Here is a 10,630-nt window from a genome sequence, read left to right on the forward strand (position 1 = left end):
ATTGCTTGAAGCTAGATGTATGAATACTTCCTCGGCGTTCCGGCCACCGGTTTTGCGCCTCAGTAGAATGTTGCCTCTGTCTCCCAGCACGACTCCTACTGGTATTCTCCTTGTTGCTGTGATCTCGTTTCTCACTCAGCACAATCTATCTCTCTTCTAATCCTTCCTTGGGCACCGCCGCTATGCTGAGCAGGCACGGTCCCGTGACGCTCTCTCAAGTTGCCAGGCCTCTGTCAGGATCCCACCCCAGACAGGGGCCCTACCGAATCTTCTCCCACAACACCCTCTGCCACAAGGTGTTGCCTGGTTCCAACCCAGTCAGCTTTCCGTCTAACTTCCTGCCTGACCCCCAGTTTTACCAGTATGTGAGGAGTGGCCTAATGAATAGAACCCTTAGCTCCCTCTGGAGGCCCGGCTGTGAAATGTATTGGTGTCTGTGATACCTGGTCAGATGAACTCCTTCAGTGCCATCAGATGTACCATAGCTCCCCTTAGTGGCGGAGCCACAGTACTGCAACGACCAGGACTCTGGGGCGCTGTATATATATATATATATATATATATATATATATATATATATATATATTAAAAACACTCTACTCACCTTTCCTCTTGCCCCACGCTGCTCCTGGCTCCGGTCTCAGCAGCTGCAGTCTGCCCGGCCACACAGCAGGTGCGCGATGATATGATGTCATTGCGCATCTGTAGTGTCAGAGGCAGAGCGGGGAATGATGGGAGAGGGAGAGTCAGCAAATGCTCTCTCCTCCATCATTGCATCCAACTGTCACGGTGTCTACGACGCCGGTATAGTTGAATGCGGGGCGGGGAGTGTGCCAACAGCGGGGGGAATGTGCCGACAGCGGCACACTCAAGCGGCCCACTACTTCCACCGGCCCTTCTGGCATTTGCCAGAACTGCCCGATGGCCAGTCCGGCCCTGCAATGCATTAACCCATACCCTACCACGGTAAACTGTGAAATGTGTAAACGCCAGAATTCTTGTTTTGTGCACTGCACCTCCCACAAAAAAGTGAGATAAAAAGCGATCAAAATAGAGAATCACCACTCAAAAAAAAACAAGTCCTGTCAAAGCTCCATCACCAAAAAAAATCTCAATGCTACAAGTCTCAGGAGCCGGTACCACAAAGGAAACCTTTTCTTTTTTAACTTATGATTTAAAAAATAAAAAAACTATATATTTTTGGGGAAAAAGTTATGGCTCTCAGCAAAAGGAGAAAACACCTCAGCAGGTGAAGAAGTCAGTGACAGCTCTAGCGGCGTCGGTGGTTGTCACAGCGACCAATGACGCCATCACTAAGTATGGCCGCCCAGCTGTCTCCTAGGGACGGGTGCCGTAGCGCTGCCCTTACATGAGATGGCGCCTGGCCGGCTTCTCCCACTCACTGGAAGCATGGCGGACAAGAGACGTGGTGTAGCAGGCTCCCCGGTGCCGCGGTCTCAGCCGAGGGCCACCAGCGAGGCGGACTTTCTGGCTCAGGCCGGAGTACGTGACATGCTGCGGTCGGCAGTGCTGAAGCTGCTGGAGGCCAGGCCGGAGGAGCCGCTCGTGTTCCTGGCCGCTTTATTTGAGAAATTGAGTGTGGGAGCGGCTGGAGGATCCAAGTCCGGTGACCGGGGCTCCCACATCCTGGGCCACCAGCGGCTGGGGCATGCGCTGTGGTACCTGAAGCTGGCTCATCACTCGCAGAGGTTGGTCAGGGTGGGGCTGTATGCCAGGGTGGGAGAGGCGCTGGGCAGTGCCTACCTAGTCACAGACCTCCAGCACAGGCTCTACTGGTAGCCTCAGCCTGCCTGGCACGCATCATCATCATCATCATGCCATGTAAGCGCACCAATGATGTCCGCATACAATGATGGCTTCACACATCATCATAGTGCCGTGTAAGCGCACCAATGATGTCCGCATACAATGATGGCTTCACACATCATCATCATAGTGCCGTGTAAGCGCACCAATGATGTCCGCATACAATGATGGCTTCACACATCATCATCATAGTGCCGTGTAAGCGCACCAATGATGTCCGCATACAATGATGGCTTCACACATCATCATCATAGTGCCGTGTAAGCGCACCAATGATGTCAGCATACAATGATGGCTTCACACATCATCATCATAGTGCCGTGTAAGCGCACCAATGATGTCCGCATACAATGATGGCTTCACACATCATCATCATAGTGCCGTGTAAGCACACCAATGATGTCCGCATACAATGATGGCTTCACACATCATCATCATAGTGCCGTGTAAGCGCACCAATGATGTCCGCATACAATGATGGCTTCACACATCATCATCATAGTGCCGTGTAAGCGCACCAATGATGTCCGCATACAATGATGGCTTCACACATCATCATCATAGTGCCGTGTAAGCGCACCAATGATGTCCGCATACAATGATGGCTTCACACATCATCATCATAGTGCCGTGTAAGCGCACCAATGATGTCAGCATACAATGATGGCTTCACACATCATCATCATAGTGCCGTGTAAGCGCACCAATGATGTCCGCATACAATGATGGCTTCACACATCATCATCATAGTGCCGTGTAAGCGCACCAATGATGTCCGCATACAATGATGGCTTCACACATCATCATCATAGTGCCGTGTAAGCGCACCAATGATGTCCGCATACAATGATGGCTTCACACATCATCATCATAGTGCCGTGTAAGCGCACCAATGATGTCCGCATACAATGATGGCTTCACACATCATCATAGTGCCGTGTAAGCGCACCAATGATGTCCGCATACAATGATGGCTTCACACATCATCATCATAGTGCCGTGTAAGCGCACCAATGATGTCCGCATACAATGATGGCTTCACACATCATCATCATAGTGCCGTGTAAGCGCACCAATGATGTCCGCATACAATGATGGCTTCACACATCATCATCATAGTGCCGTGTAAGCGCACCAATGATGTCAGCATACAATGATGGCTTCACACATCATCATCATAGTGCCGTGTAAGCGCACCAATGATGTCCGCATACAATGATGGCTTCACACATCATCATCATAGTGCCGTGTAAGCGCACCAATGATGTCCGCATACAATGATGGCTTCACACATCATCATCATAGTGCCGTGTAAGCGCACCAATGATGTCCGCATACAATGATGGCTTCACACATCATCATCATAGTGCCGTGTAAGCGCACCAATGATGTCCGCATACAATGATGGCTTCACACATCATCATAGTGCCGTGTAAGCGCACCAATGATGTCCGCATACAATGATGGCTTCACACATCATCATCATAGTGCCGTGTAAGCGCACCAATGATGTCCGCATACAATGATGGCTTCACACATCATCATCATAGTGCCGTGTAAGCGCACCAATGATGTCCGCATACAATGATGGCTTCACACATCATCATCATAGTGCCGTGTAAGCGCACCAATGATGTCCGCATACAATGATGGCTTCACACATCATCATCATAGTGCCGTGTAAGCGCACCAATGATGTCCGCATACAATGATGGCTTCACACATCATCATCATAGTGCCGTGTAAGCGCACCAATGATGTCCGCATACAATGATGGCTTCACACATCATCATCATAGTGCCGTGTAAGCGCACCAATGATGTCCGCATACAATGATGGCTTCACACATCATCATCATAGTGCCGTGTAAGCGCACCAATGATGTCCGCATACAATGATGGCTTCACACATCATCATCATAGTGCCGTGTAAGCGCACCAATGATGTCCGCATACAATGATGGCTTCACACATCATCATCATAGTGCCGTGTAAGCGCACCAATGATGTCCGCATACAATGATGGCTTCACACATCATCATCATAGTGCCGTGTAAGCGCACCAATGATGTCCGCATACAATGATGGCTTCACACATCATCATCATAGTGCCGTGTAAGCGCACCAATGATGTCCGCATACAATGATGGCTTCACACATCATCATAGTGCCGTGTAAGCGCACCAATGATGTCCGCATACAATGATGGCTTCACACATCATCATCATAGTGCCGTGTAAGCGCACCAATGATGTCCGCATACAATGATGGCTTCACACATCATCATCATAGTGCCGTGTAAGCGCACCAATGATGTCCGCATACAATGATGGCTTCACACATCATCATCATAGTGCCGTGTAAGCGCACCAATGATGTCCGCATACAATGATGGCTTCACACATCATCATCATAGTGCCGTGTAAGCGCACCAATGATGTCCGCATACAATGATGGCTTCACACATCATCATCATAGTGCCGTGTAAGCGCACCAATGATGTCCGCATACAATGATGGCTTCACACATCATCATCATAGTGCCGTGTAAGCGCACCAATGATGTCCGCATACAATGATGGCTTCACACATCATCATCATAGTGCCGTGTAAGCGCACCAATGATGTCCGCATACAATGATGGCTTCACACATCATCATCATAGTGCCGTGTAAGCGCACCAATGATGTCCGCATACAATGATGGCTTCACACATCATCATCATCATAGTGCCGTGTAAGCGCACCAATGATGTCCGCATACAATGATGGCTTCACACATCATCATCATAGTGCCGTGTAAGCCCACCAATGATGTCCGCATACAATGATGGCTTCACACATCATCATCATAGTGCCGTGTAAGCGCACCAATGATGTCCGCATACAATGATGGCTTCACACATCATCATCATAGTGCCGTGTAAGCGCACCAATGATGTCCGCATACAATGATGGCTTCACACATCATCATCATAGTGCCGTGTAAGCGCACCAATGATGTCAGCATACAATGATGGCTTCACACATCATCATCATAGTGCCGTGTAAGCGCACCAATGATGTCCGCATACAATGATGGCTTCACACATCATCATCATAGTGCCGTGTAAGCGCACCAATGATGTCCGCATACAATGATGGCTTCACACATCATCATCATAGTGCCATGTAAGCGCACCAATGATGTCCGCATACAATGATGGCTTCACACATCATCATCATAGTGCCGTGTAAGCACACCAATGATGTCCGCATACAATGATGGCTTCACACATCATCATCATCATGGTGCCATGTAAGCGCACCAATGATGTTAGTGTACAATTATGACTTCACACATCATCATAGTGCCGTGTAAGCTTACCGATGTCAGCGTACAATGGTGATTTCACACTTTATCATCATAGTGCCGCGTAAGCGCACCAATGATGTCAGCATAGAATGATGGCTTCACACATCATAGTGCCGTGTACGCACACCGATATCAGCGTACAATGATGGCTTCACACATCATCAGCATCATCGTGCCATGTAAGTGCACCAATGATGTTAGTATACAATAACTTCACTCATCATCATCATAGTGCCAAGTAAGCGCACCAATGATGTCAGCATACAATAACTTCACACATCACATAGTGCCATGTAAGCGCACCAATGATGTCCGCATACAATGATGGCTTCACACATCATCATCATAGTGCCGTGTAAGCGCACCAATGATGTCCGCATACAATGATGGCTTCACACATCATCATCATAGTGCCGTGTAAGCGCACCAATGATGTCCGCATACAATGATGGCTTCACACATCATCATCATAGTGCCGTGTAAGCGCACCAATGATGTCCGCATACAATGATGGCTTCACACATCATCATCATAGTGCCGTGTAAGCGCACCAATGATGTCCGCATACAATGATGGCTTCACACATCATCATCATAGTGCCGTGTAAGCGCACCAATGATGTCCGCATACAATGATGGCTTCACACATCATCATCATAGTGCCGTGTAAGCGCACCAATGATGTCCGCATACAATGATGGCTTCACACATCATCATCATAGTGCCGTGTAAGCGCACCAATGATGTCCGCATACAATGATGGCTTCACACATCATCATCATCATAGTGCCGTGTAAGCGCACCAATGATGTCCGCATACAATGATGGCTTCACACATCATCATCATAGTGCCGTGTAAGCCCACCAATGATGTCCGCATACAATGATGGCTTCACACATCATCATCATAGTGCCGTGTAAGCGCACCAATGATGTCCGCATACAATGATGGCTTCACACATCATCATCATAGTGCCGTGTAAGCGCACCAATGATGTCCGCATACAATGATGGCTTCACACATCATCATCATAGTGCCGTGTAAGCGCACCAATGATGTCCGCATACAATGATGGCTTCACACATCATCATCATAGTGCCGTGTAAGCGCACCAATGATGTCCGCATACAATGATGGCTTCACACATCATCATCATAGTGCCGTGTAAGCGCACCAATGATGTCCGCATACAATGATGGCTTCACACATCATCATCATAGTGCCGTGTAAGCGCACCAATGATGTCAGCATACAATGATGGCTTCACACATCATCATCATAGTGCCGTGTAAGCGCACCAATGATGTCCGCATACAATGATGGCTTCACACATCATCATCATAGTGCCGTGTAAGCGCACCAATGATGTCCGCATACAATGATGGCTTCACACATCATCATCATAGTGCCATGTAAGCGCACCAATGATGTCCGCATACAATGATGGCTTCACACATCATCATCATAGTGCCGTGTAAGCACACCAATGATGTCCGCATACAATGATGGCTTCACACATCATCATCATCATGGTGCCATGTAAGCGCACCAATGATGTTAGTGTACAATTATGACTTCACACATCATCATAGTGCCGTGTAAGCTTACCGATGTCAGCGTACAATGGTGATTTCACACTTTATCATCATAGTGCCGCGTAAGCGCACCAATGATGTCAGCATAGAATGATGGCTTCACACATCATAGTGCCGTGTACGCACACCGATATCAGCGTACAATGATGGCTTCACACATCATCAGCATCATCGTGCCATGTAAGTGCACCAATGATGTTAGTATACAATAACTTCACTCATCATCATCATAGTGCCAAGTAAGCGCACCAATGATGTCAGCATACAATAACTTCACACATCACATAGTGCCATGTAAGCGCACCAATGATGTCAGCATACAATAACTTCACACATCATCATCGTGCCATGTAAGCGCACCAATGATGTCAGCATACAATAACTTCACTCATCATCATCATAGTGCCAAGTAAGCGCACCAATGATGTCAGCATACAATAACTTCACACATCATTGGTGCGCTTACATGGCACTATGATGATGATGATGTCAGCATACAATAACTTCACTCATCATAGTGCTATGTAAGCGCACCAATGATGTCAGCATACAATAACTTCACTCATCATCATCATAGTGCCGTGTAAGCGCACCAATGATGTCAGCATACAATAACTTCACTCATCATCATCATCAGTGCCGTGTAAGCGCACCGATTATGTCCGCATACAATGATGACTTGACACATCATTATCATCGTGCAATTTAAGTGCACCAATGTCAGCGTACAATGATGACTTCACACATTAACATCATAGTGCCATGTAAGCGCACCGATGATATCAGCGTACAATGATGACTTCACAGTGCCGTGTAAGCGCACCAATGTCAGTGTACAATGATGACTTCAGTTCACACATCATCATCACAGTGCCATGTACTGTAAGTGCACTGATATCATAGTGTCATAAAACCTAGTACAGATAAAACCTATTCTGAGGATGCGCGCTCATCACTACTAAATACACATATTTGACAAATCTGAGTGACTGTGCTAATCAGACAAGTTCACCATTACTGCTGTAGTTACAAGTGGTGAGAATTATGGTTGTGCCAGGTATAACGTTCTTGCAGCCATTCCTGAAATGTGTGCGCCTGTTACAGCTCCTACTTCACTGGTGTAACATGGCTGCCTGTCTCTAGGTGTATGGATTAGGGGCTCCTGCACACTTATTCAAGTAACAGTGGGACCGTCAAGCATGGACCACAACCGATCATACGATAAAACCCTGCAGCCATATGCATCAGACAGTATGAGGGAAAGGAGTGTTTCACATGCATTATCTGTGTCTCTGTACAGAACTGCCTTCAACAATAACCTCACCATTGCATATGATGGCCTCAGTGCTGGGGGAAGAAAGAGAAAGCCTGGCCTGAATGGAAAGACATACAGTGAGGTCCTGTCCAGGATTTGTCAGGACGGCGACCTCCCTATGGAGATATCCTCTTCTCTTCTGAAGAAGATCCAGTGCCGAGATCATGAAGCTGTTCCCTTTGATGTATTCCGTTATGGGGTGCTCACCTGCTTTGTGTTGGTGGAGTTCATAACTAAAGCAGATGCTCTGTTTAATATTCTAGATGGTGGCAACCAGTCGGACCAAAGGCTGTGCCAGGCTGTGCTGGACACTTTAGAAGAAGCACTTACTGCTAGTGACTTATCTGTGCCAGCTAGCTACCTGGAGGCTGGCTCCAAACTAGGACCTGACTGTTTGGCCATTGCTATGGACCGAGCTCTCCAGAACAAAAAGCCTGGTATTCCTATGGAGCGTGGTGAATTTTTGAAAGAAGCATGCTTGCTGTTCCTTGACAAAGTCAAACCAGTTCAATGAATGATCCGTGCGCCATCTTGTCTTCTTACCACCTGATGGCGTAATGTTTTGCACTCCTTCAGGTTAAATGACCTAACTTGTGAGGTGATAACCCAAGTTCTACCAGCAATCTCTGGTATTCTAGCTGTTGTGAAACTACGTCTGCATTCCTGTGGCCATCTAGGTATATTTAGAGTTTAACAACAGCTGAAGTACTGATGGTTGCTGATCCCCGTTCTTTGTTATATAGTTGTCTCCTAGCTATGTCACATATCGAAAGAGTTTTCTTTTCCAGGTTGGTTTCATTCTTGGCTGATGGACAGTTTGAGTATGGGAGGGCTTTCTGCTCAGGATATTAGACAGGGCAGGGTAGCTCTTACTCTGGGGTGTCCAGTATGCCCTATATGACCCTCTATTGACTAGAAAAGGCTGTTTAATGATGTTTTTCTACTGCAATAAATGTTTGGTTCCCCAATAACAGTTCATTGTCAGGGATGGGGGGCGATATCTTTAAAGGGAATCTGTCATCTGCTTCTTGCTGCCCAAACTACAGGCAGCATGAATCTGAGCCTCGCTGCCTGATTGTTAGAGGATCTGACCAGGGACCCCCGACCGACTTTTCCCAGCGCTGCTAGAGGTGATTGATGGGTCTCCCCCATTGTGAGAGACCTGCTAGTCACCTGGTGCAGTGCGGGAAGAAGCCGGTCGGGGACAGCGCCGGACTCGACTCATCTCTGGCTATGGTCCCCAGCCAGATCTCCTCCAAATTACCGGATATTTTCTCTGAAATGCCGGAGAATTTCAGTAGAAAATAATTGTGCAGCCCAGCTCTTGAGTCATACTGTCTACGGTTTGGGCAGCATGAATTGTGTGACGTGTTCCCTTTAAATTGCGCTACACGGTCCGACCCTTCTTAGGCTTATTTCACACTTTTTGATGCAGAGTATAACTGAAAGCTTCACCTGTCGCTACATTTTCATGTTTAGGTTTTTTTATGCAGCTTTTGAAGCCAAAGTAGACTAAAATCAGGGAGAAACCTTTCAGGTTATTACATCGTATCTGGCACATAACAGGCTCCATTGGTTCTTAAATGTGTATGGGGCTTAATGGAAAGGGGTATGGTGAAGCGCGGCCTGGTAGGCGTACATCAGAAAGAGGCATCAATTCTAGCAACATTGCCAAATTCCTTAGCAGTCGTGCACCTCTTAATGAAGTTGGCACATTGTACTTGTGGATTTGGTGCACCCCTCGCTCTTCTCTACTGATGTCGGCCACTAAGAATCCATTTCTGGCTTTGCCTTCATGAAAAGCCTGGCAGTGGGAAGCCGGTCTGATGGCCTTACTCACACAGCAATACTATGGTCAGCGTATAACCGTTACATTATAGTATTGTATGTTTAGATTGCATTCCTGGTTTCGGTTTAAAAGGGTTTTCCGGGAATTGTGTTTCCAATTCTATCAGCCATCGCTGGTTAAGCCAATGAAAGGAGCTGTTATCTTCCTCTGTTCAGCATCGGCTCGGCTACTGCAGCAGTGATTGTCTGCAGCAGTGATGTCACCACAGTAGCGTTATCACCACTACAGCCAGTCACTGTGCTGATGTAGATGGTGCCCAGTGATTAGCTGCAGTGTTAATGTGCTTTGTCATGTTGTCACTGCTGTATCCTGTTAGGCTGTGTGCACACGCTGCAGCTCCGCACTGTGATTTACAGTACAATGTAAATCAATGTTAAAAAAAAAAAAAGCTGTGCGGAAAAATCAGTGCGGAATTGCTGCAGATTTCAAAGAAGTGCATGTCACTACTTTTGTGCGGATCTGCAGCGTTTCTGCACTCCTCCATAAAAGAAATCCGCAGTGCCAAAATCCGCAGCAATTCTGCATAAAAACCGCACAAAATCCGCATCAAATCCGCATCAAATCCATGGCTGTGGATTCTGCCAGGAGCTGTGGATTTTGTGCAGAAAATTCTGCACCTCTTTTCCTACGTGTGCACATAGTCTAACAGTCGCCATAGCAGGGAAGGAGAGACGAGGCTAAGCCTTTTACAT

The 10,630-nt window shown here is 47.1% G+C and overlaps 1 protein-coding gene across 1 annotated transcript; it reads left to right on the plus strand.

Moving 5' to 3' along the window:
- The first annotated feature begins 1,288 nt into the window (after positions 1 to 1,288).
- On the plus strand, positions 1,289 to 10,313 carry TPGS1 (tubulin polyglutamylase complex subunit 1). Its single transcript, XM_077281113.1, has 2 exons — positions 1,289 to 1,709; positions 8,075 to 10,313. The coding sequence occupies exons 1-2, from the start codon at positions 1,375 to 1,377 to the stop codon at positions 8,601 to 8,603; spliced, it is 864 nt and encodes a 287-aa protein (XP_077137228.1). The 5' UTR covers positions 1,289 to 1,374; the 3' UTR covers positions 8,604 to 10,313.
- The last annotated feature ends 317 nt before the right edge of the window (positions 10,314 to 10,630 follow it).

This window comes from Ranitomeya variabilis, chromosome 1 (assembly GCF_051348905.1).
Source record: "Ranitomeya variabilis isolate aRanVar5 chromosome 1, aRanVar5.hap1, whole genome shotgun sequence".
NCBI classification, from domain to species: Eukaryota; Metazoa; Chordata; class Amphibia; order Anura; family Dendrobatidae; genus Ranitomeya; species Ranitomeya variabilis.

Excerpts from the sequence above, each read along its gene's own strand:
- TPGS1 (XM_077281113.1), top strand. The coding sequence starts at position 1,375 with ATGGCGCCTGGCCGGCTTCTCCCACTCACTGGAAGCATGGCGGACAAG. Across the intron at positions 1,710-8,074 it reads CTGGCTCATCACTCGCAGAG|AACTGCCTTCAACAATAACC; the intron begins GTTGGTCAGGGT and ends GTCTCTGTACAG.